Source organism: Ambystoma mexicanum, chromosome 4q, assembly GCF_040938575.1.
Source record: "Ambystoma mexicanum isolate Mex_15411 chromosome 4q, UKY_AmexF1_1, whole genome shotgun sequence".
Taxonomy (NCBI): domain Eukaryota; kingdom Metazoa; phylum Chordata; class Amphibia; order Caudata; family Ambystomatidae; genus Ambystoma; species Ambystoma mexicanum.
Window position 1 is genome coordinate 1,018,473,881 of NC_090928.1, and position 22,217 is coordinate 1,018,496,097.

Consider the following 22,217-nt stretch of genomic DNA (forward strand, 5'->3'; position numbering starts at 1 on the left):
TTCAGAGGTGCGTGAGAAGTTTCACACGCGATTGGCCTGGGCACGTGTATTTCAGGGGCTCACAGGTGTTTTCACACGCGATCGGGCCTGGGGGAGCGGGGTACGTGTATTTCAGGGGCTCGCGGGTGGTTTTACACACGATCGGGCCTGGGGGAGCAGGGTACCACTCACCGTCTGCCTTGCGTGTAGAAAAACGCGTAGCCAACACCCACCCGCTGTGAAGTAATAGCGTGTGAACCCCAACGCCTGCAAAACACACGCACTGCACCCCACAAAAAGCAACGCCCGTGCGCGATACGTCACAGACACGCATACGCGCTAAGGGCCTTTGGTCCAATGGAATCGCGTACGCGTGCTGACGCGCTTACGCGCTACGGCCCTTTCCTCGATTCACACGCTGACGTGCAGAATTTTCACGTGTCAAATCACTCCGTATCAAGCTGGCCACGCGTAAGCACACGAAAGACCACACTCCTGCCCAAAAGGCCGAATTACTGCCCCCCAGATCCCCGAGCAGCCTCCCACGAGCCATCTGCTGCTGCCTGCCTGTCTGCTGCCACCGTGCCCTGCCATTTGGTGCCTGCACATCAGCCATCTGCAGGGGTCCAGTTGCTGTGTCCACCCCTGCTGGAACAGAACACTCCCGACTGGGATACCATCGCTCCACAGCCCAGCCCCAGGACCCAGTTGCCCACCCACGCCTGCCTCGGGGGTCGCCATGTTGGGGCAAACACCATCCGAGACCACTGGCGACCCTCAGCCAGAGGGGCAGAGGGTCACCAGCTTCAGTCAGAAGGAAGTTGGTGTCCTGGTGGAGCTTGTCCTGGGGCATTATGATGCCCTCTTCGGATCACCACGCGCCGACAAGGAAGGACGGGACAGGATCTGGGACGACTTTGTGGTTGCCATCAACGCGGAGGGGGTGGCAACCCGCAACATCAAGCAAGTCAAGAAGCGCTGGGAGGACGTCAGATCCAGGACCCTCATAAAGGCCCGGCGCCTCGTGGAGGGGGGCCGGGGCAGCATGAGTACCATCCAGCTGAGGGTCCTGGAACGCGTACGCCCAGCGCTCCATGCCCAGATCCTTGAGAGGCAGACCCATCTGGAGTCGAGCGGTAAGTGGCCAAGCATTGCTGTGTGAGACAGGGCATGTTGCAGCGTGCTGGTTGTCTGATACTTGCCTGTATGTGTGACATAGGCCATGTACGCGTGTGTGTGTGCAGGGACATCATGGTCATGCATGTGAGACCAGTAATGTGTGAAGCACACGGTTGGTGTATGTGGTTAAATGTAACATGGGGAGCCCTATGCGGAATGGACACATGAGAGCATGCCAGTCTCTGTTCCTGGACATGGGTGTGGGTGAGGGATGGGTGCTGATGCCATGTACATGTATGGTGTCCATGTCTGTGTTTCTGACCTGCGTGTCTGTGACTTGTGGATGCCATGGATGCATGACACATGTCTGTGACAATGTTCAGATTCACTAATGCAGCCTAGTTATCCTTGCATCCACTGTGTCTGGGGTGTACGAGTCCAGATGGATGGAAGTACGTTGAAGTGTGTGCATGTGACAGGCATGACCCATGATGCATGTGAGTCCAAAAACAACATTGTAAGCTTCAAGAGTCCCTTGGACATGTTTGCTTATGTCCATAGCATGCGCCATGACTGTTACTGCATGTGTTTTGCCTGCACTGACCCATGTGTTGTGGAGGGACATGATGGAAGTGATCTTTGACAGTGCCACTCATCTGCTATTGCTTCCTGTCTAGGGGACCATTGTACAGTACCCTGATGCTTGTGTTCTATGTCTCCCTCTACACAGCGCAAAGTGAAGAAGAGGGCGGAGACGGCGCTGTGGAGCTAAGCGGCGGGGATGCCCCCACGGCTGCAGCGGAAGGGGTGGGTGAGCCCCCACAGGGGCTTGCAATGGCGGAAGATGGTGTGGAGCCATCCAGGTTGGTGGTTTCCACAGAGGAGGAGGAGGCCGCTTCTGAGCTGCACATGGGGCCTGGTGGGGGCATCCCTGCTGGTGCAAGTGGTGCAGTCCAGGGGCATGGGCAGGAGGCAGCACAGGTCGCCGTGGAGGTTCCTGTGCATGTCACTGTCCCTGACACTGTGACTGCACCACCATGCACCAGCACCGATGCCCCATCCCAGGCCCGTCCGCAGGTAGGGGGGATGTCCATGTCATCTGACTCCCCTCCACCTGCGGACGAGGGGACCCCTGGACGTATGGAGAAGGTCCTGATTGGTGTCGCGTTGCGCATGGCTGTCATTCGTGATGAGGTGCGTGCTTCCCGGGGGGCGCACGCACGTCATCACGAAGAGCACCGTGCCAACGTGGCCCAGTTGGGAGCGGTCATGGTCGGGGGTCTCGTACATGTTTCGGGCACTCTGGCGACCCTCTCCTCCTCTGTGGAGGCTATGCGCCAGTCGTACTCCATGCCGTCTTCCGTCCCAGATGCCACCAGGGCCCCCTGTGGACCTGCCCCGACCAATGCAGCCACCTCGGTGGGGATCCCATCCCTGCCACAGTCGGGAGTCGGAGGTCCAGCAGGGGTGGACACACCAGCAACTGGACCCCAGCAGATGGAGGATGTGACGGCATCATCGGGCAGGGCACGTGCACGACGGCGTCGGTGGTTTCCATCAGCCTGGATGCCGTCGTGCTGGCACAGGCAGTTGCGTCGGAGGCAGTGGCAGGCTCGACGTGGGAGGCATCATGGCTCGGGGCCATCAACATCAGGGGTGCAGGCATCGGCCGGAGGGCAGGAGAACCCTGGAATGGGAGTGGCTTCCGTGTGGGAGCGGTTGGGCCAGCAGATAGGTGCGGAGCGGCAGCGGGCAGAGGAGGAACGGCTCACAATGGTCAGGGCGGAGAACTCCATGCGGAGGGCGCTGAGGCGGGCTGAGTGCCTCGAGGGTCTTCGCAGGGAGTTGGAGCTGGACATTGCATTATCCCTGCGGGACCTCGGGGCCAGGGAACATGCCCGCCTCCAAGCCATTGAACAGGAGTTCGATGATGCCCTGGCCCATGACAACAACCAGTGAGCCGTCGGACTAGCCCACTGCCCTTGTAAATAGTTATGTAGTTAGTGTTAGGTTTCCTTTGCTTTTTTATTTATTTTGGACCTTTCGGACAATGGGCCACATTTTTGTATATAGTTTTATTTTATTAGGTAGTGTTTGTATGTAGGTTTCATTTCTTCAGTTGGGATCATGGACCCTGGTTTGTTTATCTGTATATAGTTGACTGTTGGATTTTTTAATTATTTTTTGGATTTACCCATGGAGCAATGGTTTTCGGTTTTGTTTTTACCCTGGATTTATTTTCTTGAACTGTGACTTTGGACACCTTTCCTTTGGATTATGATTTGTCATTTTTCATTATTTTGCGGACATGCTGCTTTTGGTTTTTGATTCCCATTGTCATTTGTTTATTTTTAATTCCATTTATGCTGTTTTTAATACATTTTTTTCATCAAACTTCAATGTGTAGTATCATCTCATTGGTATCATGCATATCATGATATGGGTTTTGAGATTCACTGACACCCATTGGGTGTATGTGAGGGCCATGTGTTCATTTCCAAACTTGCTATTGGGGTTCTATCATGTCATTGCCATTTCTAAGTGGGTGGATGCAATACTCGAGTGGGTGTTTTGCATTTGGAGGCTGACCATAAGGGCCAGGGATCTAGATTGTGATGACATGTTTGTTGCGGGACATCTGTCGGGGCCTGCTGGCAGGTGCCCCGCAATGCCGGCGGGTAGGGGTGCAGGGGGACATGAGTGGGGGCCTGCTAGCAGGTGCCCCTCAATGCTGGTGGGTGGGGATGCAGGGGGGCATGAGTGGGACATGAGTGGGGGCCTGCTGGCAGGTGCCCCGCAATGCTGGGGGGTGGGGGTGCAGGGGGACATGAGTGGGACATGAGTGGGGGCCTGCTGGCAGGTGCCCCGCAATGCTGGGGGGTGGGGGTGCAGGGGTCATGAGTGGGACATGAGTGGGGGCCTGCTGGCAGGTGCCCCGCAATACTGGGGGGGTGGGGGTGCAGGGGGACATGAGTGGGACATGAGTGGGGGCCTGCTGGCAGGTGCCCCGCAATGCTGGGCGTGGGGGTGCAAGGGGACATGAGTTGGTGATCAGTAGTGCAAGGAGACATGTGCCTTTGCTGGGGGGCATGCCCATGTTGGGTGGGCTGCCTGAGGGACATGACAAGGGATGCAGGGTAGTCCCCTGTGGTGTGGGCTGCCTGCAGGGGCTGTGGAGGGTGTACAGGGGACACCTGGGAGGACCCACACTGCCAAATCACATGTAGGACTCCCTGGCACCCCTGAAATACACGTACCCTGCTGAAATCGCGTGTGAAAATTCTCGCGCACCCCTGAAATACACATACCCTGCTGAAATCGCGTGTGAAAATTCTCGCGCACCCCTGAAATACACGTAACTTGCTGAAATCGTGTGTGAAAATTCTCGCGCACCCCTGAAATACACGTACCCTGCTGAAATCGCGTGTGAAACTTCTCGCGCACCTCTGGAATACACGCGCCCAGGGCAATCGCGTGTGGAACTTCTCGCGCACCTCTGAAATATACACGCGCCCAGGCCAATCACGTGTGGAACTTCTCGCGCACCTCTGAAATACACGCACACGCTCCCCCAGGCCAATCGCATGTGGAACTTCTCACGCACCTCTGAAATACACGCACACGCTCCCCCAGGCCCGATCACGTGTGGAACTTCTCGCGCACCCCTGAAATACACGCGCACAGGCCAATCGCGTGTGAAACTTCTCACACACCTCTGGAATACACGCGCCCAGGCCAATCGCGTGTGGAACTTCTCGCGCACCTGTGAAATACACGCGCCCAGGACAATCGCATGTGGAACTTCTCGCGCACCTCTGAAATACACGCGCCCAGGCCAATCGCGTGTGGAACTTCTCGCGCACCTCTGAAATACACGCGCCCAGGACAATCGCATGTGGAACTTCTCGCGCACCTCTGAAATACACGCGCCCAGGCCAATCGCGTGTGGAACTTCTCGCGCACCCTTGATATACATGCGCACAGGCCAATCGCGTGTGAAACTTCTCGCGCACCTCTGGAATACACGCGCCCAGGCCAATCACGTGTGGAACTTCTCACGCACCTCTGAAATACACGTACCCAGGCCAATCGCGTGTGGAACTTCTCGCGCACCCCTGAAATACACGCGCCCAGGCCAATCGCGTGTGAAACTTCTCGCTCACCTCTGATAAACACGCACATGCTCCCCCAGGCCAGATCGCGTGTGGAACTTCTCGCGCACCTCTGGAATACACGCGCCCAGGCCAATCGCATGTGGAACTTCTCGCGCGCCCCTGAAATACACGCACCCAGGCCATTCGCGTGTAGAACTTCTTGCGCACCCCTGAAATACTCGCACACACTCCCCCAGGCCAGATCGCGTGTGGAACTTCACGATCGCGTGTAGTACTTCTCGCGCACCCTTGAAATACACGCGCCCAGGCCATTCGCGTGTGGAACTTCTCGCGCACCCCCGAAATACACGCACCCAGGCCATTCTCGTGTAATACATCTCGCGCACCCCTGAAATACACGCACACCCTCCCCCAGGCCAGATCGCGTGTGTAACTTCTCACGCACGCGTGTTCCCGACACCCGTAATACTCGTTCCCCGCTTTGCGTTTGCTGTTTGCCAGTCCGGTAAACTGGTACAGGGTTGGCGCAGCCCTTTGTGATGGTTTTGCGATCTTGATGGCTTTTCCTTGCGCGAGGGCGTTCTTGGGGGCGTAACTGGCGCTGCTGCAGGGTCGCTGCACCACTCTGCGCCACGTCTGCTTTTGGAGGAGAGAATCCATGAATACGCTGTGCACGGAAATTGATTTTATCGCACGCGGCTGCCGCAGACATTCGCACGGGCACGCTGTGCGCCAGCCGCGTGCGACACTTTTGTGAGGAATTACATGAATCGGCCTGTTGGTGTGGGGGGTGAGAGTGGGAGTTTTATAGCCCAAAATCATGCTCAAGCCTGAAAACAAAGTACTCGTTACGACTGTCTTTGTCATAAAGTGACCTGTGTAGAAATGACGTTACCCTAGATTTCACTGAATACCATTTTACCTAATGTGATTTCACTGAATTTATTTCACCGAAAATGGTAGGTGAAGTTGTATATATGTGTAATGCATAATAGGTGGGCTGTGGCTAAGGGTATAAGTTAGGATAGGGAGGGGCGAGGTGTTGCTGCGGCATGGTCTCTGCCGCATTGCATCATTGAAAAAAAGTAGAAAAAGTAAAAACTTCATTTTTTTTTCTCTGTGAAATGGATTTGGTGAAATCTCCATTAGGTCAAATATTTTCCAAGAAGTCACATACATCCTAGAAATGATGCTGCTCTGGCGGGCATATTGCAACCACATACACTGATAAACTCAGTCACTGTCAATTTTGCATAATCACACTAATTCACACCAGCCTCGTCATTCTACCTGTGTATGATCTTCTCCCTCCTCCTACCAAGATCAACTAATGCAGTGTTCTCCAATCCCAGGCCCAGAAGGCCGGAATCCTGACTGGCATTCATGAGAAAAATGTGCATGCGTTTAGAAGCATTGAATGCAAATGTATATCATGAATATTAATGAGGGATATCTGGAAAATCCAACATGTTTCCGACCCTCGAGGCTTGGACTTGGACAACCCTCAACAATAGAGTCCCACACTACCTCCGACATCCCTGTCCTCTGGAATCTTATAATTATTTAGTGTTCAAACAAATGATGCTTACAGCACAGAGGAATACAATGTTTAAGTCAGAGAAAGCTGCTTAATGGGGGAGAAAACCAGCTTTACAATTCTTCCAGTGCAGGCCTGCTTTAACAGATACTACACAACCTGTTAATGTCTGTGTTGTACATAGGAACATCCGAACATATTAAGGGTCTGATTTACAAAAATGTTTTAACATTTGAAAGTCCCATTGAAAACATTTTTGTAAATCAGGCCCCTAGTGTTAACAAGAGTTAGTAGATGTTAGTTGCTATGGTGCTTTAAGTGATAGTGTTGTTTTGGTGTCTGCATTTAAAAATGCGCCTTAATTGAGCAGCAGGAGATATGTTTGCCCGGTTTTATGAAGAGAATTTGAAATGAAGCTGCGTCATTGTGTTCATTTGTAAATAACATATTGCAGCCAACTGCTTCTTAATTGCCCAGACTGTTGATAAATAATCCAGCCCTGCTGCTCTCCACAGACAATTTGCTTTGGATCAGACACGGCAATTCAAATAACACTAATTATTTATGATTTTATGATGTTAAAATGAATATTAAATGAAACAAAATTCCCTAGGATTACTCGGGGGCCAGCTAAGTACATAACATTTTGTACAGCTGGGTGGAAGACAGAATTCTGCTCCAATCACCGCACCCGTATCCTTGCAGAATTTCAACGCCATCTCTTTGAATTTTTCATTAAACCAGACATCTTGAAATATGAATTCCTTTTATGTTTCTGTGAGTTTTGGCTAAAAGAACCCGAGTGAATAAATCATGCAATACTACGTGTCACCAGCACTTGTGAATATTTCTGCCTTTGTTATTCTATTCTCAGAAGAGCACCATTGATTATCAAACTCAGCAGAGAGCATTTTATGGTCATAGATCTCCATTAGCTCCCAGTTTGACTACCATGGATTTTTCTGGTTAGGCCTGCATTATGTATAGCGGGTCTCTCTCTTTAATTCAAAGCCTTATTTTATTCTCCCTACGCATATAACTATTTTTATTAGGCATTATGTCTGGAGAATTGTATCTTTTATATGTAAAAACTGTTGCCGTGTCTATTGTGTCTAACATGTGTGCCATCTCTTTTCCCCCCTCTCGATTCGCAGACAGCACATTTTATTATGAAGATGAATTTCTACAACGCAATGGCTGTCAGGGTAAATATTTCTTCCCTTGTTAAACAAATGAAAAGTCAATTGTACCGTGAATTTGCTTTTAATGCAATGGGCAAACCGGAATAATATGAATCTGATTAACATTCTGATGCCTGTTGAAATGTAAAGCTCGAAATTAAACAATGTTAAGTGTCTGTGGGTGAAATAAACAAAGAAGTTGCGGCGGGATACCCCTGCCTTTTTTGTTACAGCATTGCCTGAAAGTTGTTTTAAAGGAGAATCTTTTGTGAAGGGTAGTGGTCGGAGCGGTGCTTCACGAATGTAAGGTAATTCGGAACACAAAACAGATTTTAAAACCTGTTAGAATGCTATATTGGCACCATTGTGACAACTGAAAGTAAATGATCCAACTAAGAGGTGTGGCCTTTACTAACCAGCTAATCACAGTACTCTGGCTGGGCATTTTATCAGTTCCATCTCCGTATAATATGCGACACACTCGACTGGGCCGTGAATGTTTTACCACGACCATATGCACACATGGGGCAGGGGTGCACAACCGTTTTTGGTGGAGGGCCAAATGTACTACACAGGTCTCACACAGAGGGCCGGATGGCCTATGGGGACGAGCAAGGCATTGGTGCCCAATTTTGCATACAAAATAAATAAAACATGGATTTTGAGGTGCCATTCTTATTTATTCTATTTTTTTAACTGTAGCCTGTCTGATACATTGGGCCTCTTTACAAGTTTGGAGGTGCAGGACAAAGGTGCGCTAATTCCGTTATCACCACTTTACCCCGCAACGCCAAACTACAAGTACGCCGGTGGGGTTGCCAAGAGCTGGAGGTTTGTCGGGCACCCCAAAGGCAAAAAACAGCCGGTATTACTGACGGCGGTATTACTAGTGCTGGTAATACCAGCAATCCCCTTGTGGAGGCCTATAGGCTCCATGAAATTGAAATTAACATACCCTTGCCGGCACCTGTAATGTGCCAGTAATTCCTGTTTGGTGGTATTCCGCTGGATTTACCTGGCGGGATACCCCCAAACGTATAATGAGGCGCATTGGCTTGAAATGGCATTGCTACTTTGATGCATTTGTATTACGGAACTGCAATTATGTTTTAAATAGACGTAAAACTGCAGCTATCGGGCTTCAAAGACAAAACTGACTTTAGGATAGGCAAAGCTTCATCAACTCGTGTGACTTGGAGCGCCACAAGTAATGTCCTGAAGGACTGCATCTGGCCTGCGGGTCGTATGCTGTGCACCATTGCCATAAGGTCATCTCCTTGTGCATGACACATAAAGGGGCATGGGGCATGCAGGGCAAAGTCTATGGTCATGCATCGCATATGGGGTGACAAGGACCTTTGCGCCCCAAAAAAGTGGCGTGGGATATGCCGACATGCTCTGTGCATGACACATACTGCTATGTGTTTCGGCACACAGGACATAACCTGAAGTGATGCCTTGTATGTGGAATGCACAGGTCATGGCATTCAGCGGTTGTACTACTCAGCAAAGTCAGGGGTGCTGAAGTCATGGCTTACAATCTTCCTTTTGCAACAACTTCAACTGAGCAGAACCTTATTCAGGGACATTTTAACAATCCACCCTACAAAAGATTCATGGAATTAATTGTCTTAGGTACTTTCACAGACAGTGGTAACCTCATTTTAATGGGGTTAGACACCACAAACTCATTCCCACCCTTTTGGACAATGAAACGAGCTGTGTTGTACAAATATTTCCTTTTATTTGAAACAGACCAACAGATAATTTGCAGGTGTTTCCCCTGTATCCACAAGGGAGAGATCTTCCTGAAACACCGATGACAAAGACAAGTAGAATCCACCATATATCAAAATAATACTGCCTACACGGTCCTGTCTTCCATTTCCAAAATTCATTTAATACAACACACACTTCTCTTAATAGGTGGACACTTATTCTGAATAATACCTCACTTAACCTTAGCCATAAAAAGACAAAAACACATCATTAATTTCAGTTGGTTTGCATTTAAAATGATATAGAAAACAAAGGTTAAGTTACTTTTGAACTGCTGTAAAAACACGAGATTAGGAAGCCAAAATAGTAAAGCAATTAACAAATCGCTCACTTATTGGTCTCAGGAGTACACTTCTAGAGAAAAAAATACTTAATTTATATGCTGCTTGAAATTTAAATGCATTCTTTATTTTATTTTATTGCTTATGGTTTCAAAAAACCTTTGCAATAAAATAACAATATCACAAATAAGAACCAGATAAAATATTAGAGATTACACTGGTAAAAATATACTGATAACATTTTACAAATTACACAAAGTATTAGAAATTACACAGATAAGATATCACCAATCAAATTAAATTAAAATCTTCGTAATTTCATGTAGTTGAATTAACAATTGGTTACAGTTAAGAAACCTATTTAATTAATGGGGGAGTACAGTGGCGATAAATCTTTGGATAGATCCATCTAATGAAGTTTCATTACTGCTAAGTATTCTTCCCCAAAAACTCTCTGTATTTAAAAAACGAGCATCATACACATATCGACTAAAAAGATTATATTCAAGTTCAGCCAAATCCTTACATTCGATTATGAGGTGGTGTATAGTTTCTATATTCATCCCACAGTACCTGCACACATGCTCAGGTCGGGGAATGCCCCGTCCTGCACATAGAATTTCTTTGGTCGGAAGCAGATTCAATTTCAAATTCAACATGTCAAATCTATGTTTTCTGGAAACATGCTGTTTGAGGTAGGATGGTAACGACTTTGGGGCTTTTACTTCTTACTTTAAATGGTAAAAAAGATGGCAATTCAAAGATGAGCCTCTATTCCTTATCCAGTCATATTCATAGGTTAATTTTTTACAGTTAATAGAAGGAACCATAAGGTCCCGAACATCGAGATTGTAGGTTCCCAAGATCTTCAGTGAGTCGTAGACCCAATGTCTTAAGGTTTTACAAGTATTTGAAAGAAAGACAATGCATAATTCCATTATCAAACAGTTTTCCAGAGGTTGCAACATTACTTTCAGTAATTGTATCCTCTTCCATTCTGCATGGGGCTGTAGGCAAATCAGGACGATCTCATGTCCGATTACTGCTATCAAGGTTCACTTAGTAGCTGAAACAACCTCTTCCATATCAATGATTCCAGTGGGTCCCATTGATTTGTTAGTAGACCTGAGTCTGCTCTGTAAAGTAAGCGTGGGATTGTTTTTTGGTGGTAATATTTTGGTACAGGGAGTGCAGAAAATCGACCCCATTTAATTAATCTAAGGCCAACAGTTCAAATGCATTAAGACAAACCTTTTTTTTAACAACTTTATTTTTGGTTTTTCAAAGTAAATACAAACATTCCAGATATTATCTCCCCCCTCCCCCCCAACATCCCAACAAAGGATACGGTGTAGTCAGTTCCGACGATTAAGAGTCCTGGATCGCCCCATCTTCCAATTCAGCTTGTGTATTTAAATAACAGAAATGCTGTGCAGTAGTCTTGGTTTAAAGTACATTTGTTACTTGTCATTTGCATAGTTGTGCAGTGGCATCCAAATGTCCAGATATTTTGTATAGGAGCCATGATTTTTCGTCATAGTTACGTTAGTTCGACCAGATTTTCTTCCAAAGATCTCTACTCCTAAATATTTTAAATGAGGAACTATATCCAAACTTGTATGATCAATAAACCATTAAACATTTTGTTTCCTTCTTTTGTTTAATTAATCATTAAGGTTTTTGATTTTGGTACGTTCAAAGACAAATTTAGTGTATTAAAAATAAGCGTTAATAGCAGAGAGAGATCCTTGGAGTCCAATTGGGGTTAAATCAAACAAAACTATGTCATCAGTGTAGGCTAGATGACTTATAACAATATTTTCAACTTTGGGGGAAAATGACAAATGTTTTCGAGGAACTCACCTAGGTCCTTAAGGTACATATTAAATAAAAAGGGGGCCAACACACATCCCTGATGAAGTCTGCAGCAGGTATATACCCATCTTGTATAATTACCATTTTGACCCAGACTACCTTTCACCTTGGTATCCAAATGGAGTGCGATCAACATGCTAATAATACGGACCGAATACCGAATACCAAAAGTTTGGCTCCCAAAAGTCTGACACCCAATTTTCCACATGTATATATGTGGGGGAGTAAAGTGTATAAAACATGTATAGGGGTAAGGTGGGGGGGCAACGGGGGACATCCCCTCACATATATATTTGCAGAAAATTTAAAACGAAAAACAAAAATTTAACTTTTGGGTTCGGTAAAATCACGCAGATCCTAATAATACCACAGGGGCACTCTAGATCATGGAGTTTTTGCCACATAATAGTATGATTTAAACGGTTAAAAGCCTGTGAAATGTCTAAAATAGTGCAATATATCACCTTTTTTCCATTATTGCTTTTATTGCTTTTTTTGCAGGAGATGGATTGCAAAACAATTATGTGAAGTATTTAAACCCAGTCCAAAACCGTATTGTTATTTGTCAATAAAGCCATTATTCAAGGCCCAAGATTGACGTTTTTCAAAAATAAGGGCCCCAGAGATTTTACTCGAGGCATCTAAGAGTGAAATCAGACAATAGTTTGATGGGATTAATCTATTGCCCTTCTTATGGATCACAACTATCAAGGGGTTCTTCCATGAGGATGGCAATTTATTCTGTTTTGTAATCTCCTGAAATGAAACCCTTAAAAACGCAGACCAGAGATTAGTATTTGATTTTAAGGTTGCGTTCGCCATACCATCTGGCCCCAGAGTATTTGAGGCTTTGCTTTTTTTAATTAGATTTTTAATTACTATTGCATCTGCCCCCAATGTTTCCGACCAAGGTGTATCATAAAATGGGTCAGCTGGTACTAGACTATTTTCACCATACAAATCTGAAAAGTGTGCCTCCCAAGTCTCGGCTTTGATAGGTTGAGATTTAACGGATCTTTGAGAGAGTGGTTATTTTATCAAACTGCAGAATGCGCATTTATCTTTACGGATGATGGTACTTAGCATAGCTTCAGCATTGACAATATATAGAACAAAGCGATATCCATTTACCAAAATATTATAGTTGCTTTTAAGAAATTTTGGCAGTTCAACAAAGTTATTTTTAGAATAATTTTTGTCAGAGGCTTTCTGGAAAGATCTCAATTATCATTTCAGTATTTTCTTTTTCTTCGAGACGTGTTGGTCATACTTATGACCATCGTCAACTTTATTTTCTGTGTCCTGTGAGTGTCGTGTTTTACCTACGCACAAATTTCCCCAGGAAGTCCTAGAAGAGGTCTTCTCTCTCTGGGTTGCCCCAGCAGATCTGTTTGCCACAGAGTCCAACCGGTAGTGCAGACAGTTTTGCTCGAGGGAATTCCCAGTGAAGGCATACTGGGGGACATGGTTCTGGTGGATTTGACCTTCCCTCTCGACAACACCTTCCACCCCGTTTCTGTGATCCCATGGGTTCTCGGGAGGTTGAAGAGGGTTCGTGCAACCGTGATCTTGATTGCCCCGGAGTGGGCAAGGAGAACTTGGTATCCCGACCTCTTGGATCTAACCATCTATCCACCTCAGTGGTTGCCTCTGTGCCCGGATCTCCTGACCCATTTGGAAGGTCGGGTATTCACCTGAACCCATAGTCACTCGACCTAAATGCGTGGTACTTGAGAGGATGAGGTATGATGACTGGGACTGCTCGGAGGAAGTACTTGAGGTGTTAATGGCTGCACGCAAATCGTCTACCAGATCCTTCTATGCGTGCAGGGGGAGAAGATTTGAGGCGTGGTGCACTGGCCTCAGCTGGCCTTCGGGTTACCACAGTCAAAGGATACTTGGCGGCCTTGTCTGTGTTCAAAAGGTCCGTGGATCAGGGTTCCTTCTTTACGATCCCTGTTATAGACCAAATCCTGAAGGGCCTTGTTAATACGTTTCTGTCAACTCCCTTTGTTTTGCCAGACTGGGATTTAAATCTAGTTCTGACATTCTTGATGGCGGCTCCTTTTGAGCCCATGCATTCCCGTTCATTGCAGCTGTTATTATTGAAGACAGCCTCTTCTGTTGCAATTACATCAGCCAAGAGAGTTAGCAAGCTTCAGGCCTTGTGTTGCAAGCCCCCCTTTCTTATGGTTCTTTCGGTAAAAGGTTTCCCTTCAAGTAAAGCCTGTTTTTCTTCCTAAAGTGGTATCTGAATTCCACCTTTCTCAGTCCATATACCTACGAGTCTTCTTCCCTGCACCACAACCCTGTAAGGAGGAGAAGTGGTTCCATCACTTAGACCCCAAAAGAGCTTGGAGCTTTTAAGTTGCTAAGACATCTGAGTTCCCAAAATCTGATCAGTGGTTTGTGGCCCATTCATTGTCCCGCAAAGGTCTAGCTGTAACGATGCAGACCCTATTGCAATGGTCTATTCTTTGCATCACGGAATGTTACCAGTCTTCAGGCAGGGAGCTTCCTCCCGGCATCAGGGCATACTTAACAAGAGCAGTCTCTGCTTCTATTGCCTTGTGGAGGGGAGTCCCCATTAAGGAAATTTGTAATGGGGCCACATGGTCATCCTTGCACACTTTTACTAGACACTATTGTCTCGATGTTGCCTGCGGGGCTGATGCATGTTTTGGTAGGGCAGCTCTGCAAAATCTGCTACTGTAACACATTCTGCCCGCCTCTGTGATCCTAACAGCTTGGGGAATCCATCAGATGAGAAATCTGCAGGAGAAAAGCAATCCATTGAAGGAGAAATGACTTAACATAATTTTCTTTCTATTGATTCATCTCCTGCCGATTCCTCATCGCCCCTCCCATCCATCCCTGCAAGTTCTTATGGCTTGGCGCATCTATCTAAGCAAAGGGACACCTGCAGATGGCTCGGAGGTGACTGCTCCTATCCGACTAGTCGCTTGCAGTTAAAAAAATAAAAAGATAAAGGTTAATTTCTCTCTATTCTGGAGAGCGTTCTTCCAAGCTATTTTCAGCTCTGGCGATGATTCCCATTGTCATGTTTTTTACAGGCTCGTCAGCCCATTCGGCCATTATTTTCCTTTGCAGTGTTCAAGCGTGGGGGAGGAAGGGGCAAGTGAGCTATGGGGCGTAGTGGCGTGGTTTATATACGATACCCAACGTCACCTCCGGAGCCGACGATCGAGCACTGAGCAAGATGGATCGATGATCGACGGCCTCTGTCAAAATGTTTTCGAGCAGCAGAGCTGTATGAGGATATCTAACGGATGAGGAATCTGTCGGAGAGGAATCTATAGAAAGAACATTACGGCAAGTCATTTCTCCTTCTAAAAACAAATGGCAGGTGGCCCAGCTCGTTCCAAACACTCATGTACAATGTCCCTAATGACAAAAACTGTTTCTATATATAGTGGACAATGTAATCTATGGTCCCACTCAAAGAATAAAAAGACAAACAAATGTTGATGTCAAAAAAGTATAATGCAGCTGTAATTTATAACAATAAAAACAATCATGTACAAAACATGTATTTAATACATGTGTGTGAGGTTAGTAACCTATTAAAGTGCAAAGTTCTGAATAAAAATGTATATTGTTCATACAAATATACATCAATGAATAATTACAAACATTTTCACAAAAAATATAAGCAAACAAGGAGATGTATTTCAGTATCTCCCCTTGTCACTATAAATGCACAGGCTCAGCCAATCTAGCTGTCGATGCTGAGTGTACTAGATTCCAGTTAAAGACCACTAAATGAACATAAGGCCCAAGCGTATTCCCACAGATGTTCTCATCACCTCTGGATGTAGACTAAAAAAGTTACTAATTCACTTGTTTACTGATCACAAAAAACATGTTGACACAGGTGTTTTGGCCTATAAGTTACAACAGGTATACCCATCCATAGAGTCCCTAGGAAAACCTTTTTATGGCATTCATCAGGACTGGGAAATCAAATGTGCAACATGCATGTCTTGCAGAGTTCTTGCAATTACTTTTCTCTTCAGTAATCGACAAGATGCCTAGAATCCAAGAAACACAAACTCTGCATTGTTTTCTAATGTAACGCATATACACCACAGTGTGAACAAATGTCCAATATACGGAACTTACCTGATTGTATGCTAAGGGTGCTTGTCAAGCAAAATACACTTCAATTTCACCCCAGTTGTTTGAGGACCACAGCGTTACTTCTAGTCACAGAGCAGGATAAAATACATGATCAATTACTTCATCTATTACTTCCTCACACTCAATTACCTAGATTGTCTGCCTAATTCTTCATACCTTCCAAAACAAGAATGAAATTAATCAAAAACTGAATTATATGTGCTTGTACCATATGAATTCAAATCAGACTTTTTTTGGGTAATGCTAGTCTTGTGCATTCTAGAATGAATTCTGTCTGTACATTTTTTAGGAATCCGAACGAGTATCCAGATATTTTATATTGCCACCAGACTGGCTGCCTGCAGGATGGTAGTATATAGGGCTTCACATCTAAAGTGATCAGCTAGTCTGCTTCAGCCACCATGCTGGTAGACAGGATGTTGATAATATCTGTACTATCCTGAATATAGGAGCTTCATACGAGGACAAAGGTTTCATAAAAAGATCGATATGTATTGAGAAAGGTTCTAATATACAGCCTATTGCTGAAAAAATCGGTCTACCTGGAGGACGCCGGTGTCACTGGATGTGAAGTATTGAGGAAGGCCTTTTCATCTAAGTTGATCCATCCTTCTGTTTCGGCATGGGTGGTGTAAAGAATGCCTGGTATGAAAGTAAGACAGACACAAGTGACCACAGTTTAAATTTGCCCCATCCTTTTAAGAGTCCTTCTTTGATTGATACCAAGGTGGCTCTCTGGGCAAGATTAAGTATTTGGTAGGTGGTCTGTAGTTTACCTTTCAATCAAGGACCCAAAGAGCATCTTTTTAGGTTTCCGTCCCACCCTAGTTGGTCAGTTAATCTTTCAAAATTCAAAAAGAAGTTCTCACTCCTGACACCATATGTAAGGAAGGCATGGTATTGAAGTAAGACAGACACAAGAGACCACTGTTCAAGGGTGTTTATTGAACATTCGCAAGGCGGTGAAAAACGCCTAACAAAACCTAAATCTACAGATGGGATAAAGCTACGACCATCAAATAATAATAATGCAGACCTAGTGAAGTCTTGTCAAAATAAAGGGGCCTATACTAAAAAACCTATTGCCAATCCTTACCGCTAATTTACAAACAGTGTGGGGGAATGTTCATGAAAAATAAAGAAGTGTTCACAAAATGATAAGTCAGGATGTTCGGGCCGTTGGCCCCCCTTGCACACATTTTCAGCATGGGGCAAAGCACACTCTGGCTTCCTCGACACAAGCATACAGTTCCAATTCCAGCATCAGGGTCTTCTGTGCCCAAGTCTCTTTTCTCATCAAAGTTTCTTGATTCAGAGGGTCTGATGTACAAAACAAAAATAGAAAGTCATTTTCTTCTTATGTATCTTCCTGGATCCCCCCGCATCTGGGCTCAGATCCTTTTTATATTACAGTGGATCCCCCCTCTTCCCGGCTGAGATCCCTTTTCTATTATGGTGCATCCCCCTCTTCTGGGCTCAGATACCTTTTATTTTAAGGTTCCAAAAGTATTTTTTCTTGGGTGACTCACGGTTCACTGCGGATCCCCTTCAGTTGGGCTCAGATCCCTTTTCCACTTTCAATTAGTTGGCTCAGAACAATTGCAGTTCACTTTATACTTATCGGAGACGTTCGAATGTGCACAGGGTTTAGCTTGACCCGTCACAGGACCACTTTGATACAAAGTTCCTTTTTTACAGTGCAGTTGCTATTCAGTCGGATACCTAACAGAGAGCTTCGAATGAGCACCCATGTGGTGCCGGACCAATTTTTGGCATTTTCAAAGTACATTCACTCTTTTAGTTTCCACTTGTTCGTGCTTTTCATTACATGTGTTTCAAACACTTTTTTTGTGGATTTCTTCATACAATGTTGCCGCTTCAAACCTTGCTTAAAACACAAGCTGATTTCATATCAGTTTCTCTGACTCACTGGCTGTGCTGCTTTTAGCTTTTACTGGCGTGGCTTTCTTGCAGGAGCCAAGGACAGTACCATGGCGGCAATTGCTCCTCTCAGCCTGGGTTATCGACACAGGAGTGCCCTGGATACCTTTGATACACGGTGTAGGATTTGAGCTTCAATTCCCGGTCGTGGGTTTTTCACTTTCCACGGCTCGTGTAAATAACTGTTTCTAGAAGTCAAGGGTACTTCCCTCCTTGCAGCCCTCTCCGCTCTCAACGCCTTTCTTCTTGTGATAAACTGCCATCTTAGAACTGCTGCTTCCTCGTGTGCTTTTCCACGCTCAGAGTGTGTTTTCGTGCTCCGCCTTTTATCCGTGGGGGGAAGCGTGATGGGAGTCAGATGTGTGTAAAGATCAGTAATTGCCTGACCATGCCTGACCATGGTGTTGGGACATGTCAGGTATACGGCTCTGGTGTTAGTCCATTGTCCCTCACGAAGAACTGTCCGTGAGAAAGTGTTTGTGTCAGGAAAGGGGGAGGAGGGTTGAGCTTCTAGGTATCATACCTGGCAGGATGGGGAAAAGGTGTTACAGGGAAGGGGATACTGCATCTCACCCTTCAGTGTCCCACTTCCGCTCCACGAAGACCCCTCATCCAGATGATCCTCCCACACTGGTCAACCACCAGGAACTGGATCCAATAGTGATAGACATGTCCTGGCCACCTGGATGACAGATCCCCGGGGACTGGTGGGTGAGACACCATCAGGTTTCTCACAACAGTCAAGCTAAGAATTTCCTCTTTTAGTCTAAGTGTAGGATCACTTAATAGTAGTTGGTATTGTCCAACAGGCACAGCACCTCTTTCTTGTATCCAATTCTCACCACAAGGCAATCCTGCCTCTCTTTTCCACCAGTTTAATAATGAAACTGGCATTTTCTTGAAGGGATTTATTTTTACATATACTCAAATTGTCTTTCTTATATGGTTTGCACTGCATCCATTTCACTACCTCCGTCATGATTTTCTTTTCAACGGTCAAGATCTAAGTACACATTGCTGAGGGCAGGGGATGAAAAGTAGAGGGAGGTTGTATGCCTGTTATACTTCTTTCTAGTCCTTCACGCGGTTCATGAAAGAAGTACTGTAACCAAACAATCCTGAAAAATGTTTTAAGCTTCATTTCAGTTTTTAAATTGTTGTTTTTTGCAGTGGGCACAAAACTCAGCCCCTTTCTTAACACGCTGAACTCTACCACTGACAGCACATGATCAGTTAAATAAAAAATAGCGGTCACTAATTCAGCTGAACATTCTCTTGGTGATTGTTCCACTGCCGGGCCCTTACAGCATGTTCCCCCTGACCATATTGACGGCTTATCCTGTTGTGTTTGTATATTGCTTGAATTAGAAGTAGATGGTGCTTTCAATCTACTTGGATGTTTGGCTGTGCTTTTACTTGCGCTATTGGAGGTTTCTGAGAAGGTAACATACCGTCTTCCTCCTCTCGATCCCTGGTTGTTATAGCTTTGATTCTGTTCTGTATAGAAATTTGGGTTTAGGTAAGGATAGGTGATTTCTTCCTTATATTGATCAATATCCTTCCGTCATTTCCGAGTTTTTTTATCCATTGTGATTTTCTTGAATTTTGACATTTCTTCATACATTTTTCCAATGGTTTCATTAAGTGTTTGCATGAACAGGTTTATAAAACCTATTCACACCACGAGATGGGTGCTTGCTTAGCCAATTAGGTGACTTGAACTGCAGGTGAGAATACACATTCTCTGATCACTGCTGCCAGTCACCTGAGGCCATTATGTTTTGTTTGAATGTGGGGAGACAACAAAGAGTCTCTCCCTGTCCCCCCCCCACAAAAAACAATCCTTACCCATTCCACACCCCATACCCACGTACCTGTTGGACCGGAACTTTGTGCTCAGGTCCCGGGGCTCCTCCTGTCTCCCTCCATAGAAATGGTCCCTTTTCCCTCTGGTGGTGGGCATGTTTGGGGCGGCAGGTTTGGTGGGCATGTTTTTTTCATTGACATTTTTTTTTCATCGGGAGATTGGCTGTGCAAGGGACACCAATATCCAGAGGGAAAAAGGGAGGGAAAAAAACACTTGCACCACAGATTCACCCTCGCTGGGGGGGGTTGGACAAGGCCTTTAACAGTTCACAGTCCTTGCGGAGGCCCTCGCTGGGCCTACCTCGGCTCGGGCTGGTAAGTTGTTGAAGGCCATGTCCGTCCCGTACAGCAGGCCTGAAATATATATTAAATGGTTTTAAGTTTGAATTGCATGAAAACATATTTGCTTAATTGTTGTCAGTGCAAATTGTTCACATGTTTCTACTTACAATAACTAATGTTGCACGGTTCATGCCTACGTGCATCTTTACTTGCAATCTATGTACAATGCATATTCACCCAGATCCCAGTTGACTACTAGAATACCAGAAATCTCTGCCTCTCCCATGGAGCTCTGTACATACTGGCCCTCATTACAAGTCCGACGGTGCGGAATCTTGTTTTTCCTTGAAGGCGGTGACACCGTTTTCGCGTCCACAAGCATGCGGAAGTAAGGTGTGTTTACGGTTTGTCGGTTGCGCGCACCACACCATCGCTGAAACAGTGTCACTGCCGTAACGCAAACACCTACAGAGACGGATGCAACGGGTACAATGGCAGCGGTACATCCGTTTCCACCGCGTCCGTACCGTAAACGGAAATACTGGTTCCAGAAACACCATGAGCGCGAAAACCGGAAACAGCACATTGTGGACAATGCAACACTGCTGCTCAGTGCGGATCAAAGGTGCAGCACACAACCGAGGCGGAAGGAAATCTGGGCAGCTGCTGCACAGAAGTGTACAGCAGTCGGTGTGACGTGCGCATGGTGAAGGACTGCCACAAGCGCTGGGACAATCTGCAGCTGCGTGTCTGCAACCTCATGGCAGCACACAGGCAGCACAGCACTGGCACAGGAGGGGGACCACCTTCACCTCTGAAGCTACAGACCTGGGAGGAGAGGTGCAGCATCATCATGCACCTAGAGGGGATCGAGGGAGTTGGTCAAGCAGAGGTCGGAGCCGGCACACCTGCAGAGGCTGGTAAGTACACAGAGTGCAAAGCCATGAGTCCAAAAGATGGAAGATCCTCCCCCACCCTCCCAGGCAGGGCCTAGAGGCACACAACACATCCACCATTGACCCCTCTCCCCCAGCCAGGGCCTAGAGGCTAGACGCACATAACACATCCACCATTGACCCCCCTCCTCCTAGAGGCACACAACACATCCACCATTGACCCCACCACACACAACACCCCCATGTGACAACACCACCAGGACAGGCAGACAGCGTGCAACTGTGTGCAAGCCGTGATCCACACACCTGAGTGCATCAACCATCAAATGTGTGTACATGCAAGTGGACCAAGTATGAGGAGTGCTTTGCATGTGAATGGCCCATTCACATCCTGTCACACGACTAACAGCATGCCCTACATTCCCCCCACAGGCACATCAACCGACAGTGACTTGGCACAACAGCCTATGCCAAGGGGGATTGCACGTGGCCGTCGGACAAGGCCATCCCAGGACGCCACTGCCTCCACCTCTGGCAGACAGACATCTGCCACGGTGACGTGCCCGAAGACACAGAAACCTCCATCCCCACTGCGCCTGAAGTCCAGCATGTGGCAACACAAAACATACCTGCTGCCACTCCCATTGCACCCACCAGTGGCCCCCAAGCAACCAGCAACAATGAAGCAGGCAGTGTCGAGAGTGCGCCGGGAGAATAGGGCATTGATGCACCTGACAATGCGAATGACGGGGGCAGCACCACTCCGGAGGTGACCATATTCAGCCCCATGGGACCTCACAGTCCATTGCGGTCCCCCACACCTTCCATCCTGGAAATCTGCGCCCGCCTAGAGCGCATTGAGGAGCACCAGGCAAGTCTGACGCAGCTCCAGCAGGCAAGGCTGCAACGTGAGGCGGCCCAACTACAACGGGAGAGCACTGCCACCTCTATGCGGGTCAGGAAGGGGAATAACATCATATAATGTCCAATATTGCGGAATCAATGCTGGTTGCCCAGCAGGCTTACCTGGGCCGTGTGCCACCTACAAACCCTGCATTGCCCCCTGCCAGCAGCACACCCTCCAGTTCGGTGACCAGTAGCCCTCGTAGGAGGTCATAACGGCTAGCAGGACCCTCTGGATAGGACATCCATGAGCAAAAGCGTGGCCAAACATAGGCTGGGCATAGCAGTACTCTTCTCCCACT

The 22,217-nt window shown here is 46.7% G+C and overlaps 1 protein-coding gene across 1 annotated transcript in view; it reads left to right on the forward strand.

Annotated features, from left to right (window-relative positions):
- Positions 1 to 22,217, forward strand: part of SPATA17 (spermatogenesis associated 17) — a 1,004,194-nt gene that overhangs the window by 180,833 nt on the left and 801,144 nt on the right. The window contains exon 4 of the mRNA XM_069608580.1: positions 7,905 to 7,955. Within this exon, the coding sequence (XP_069464681.1) occupies positions 7,905 to 7,955 (51 nt within the window). The remainder of the gene's footprint in view (positions 1 to 7,904; positions 7,956 to 22,217) is intronic.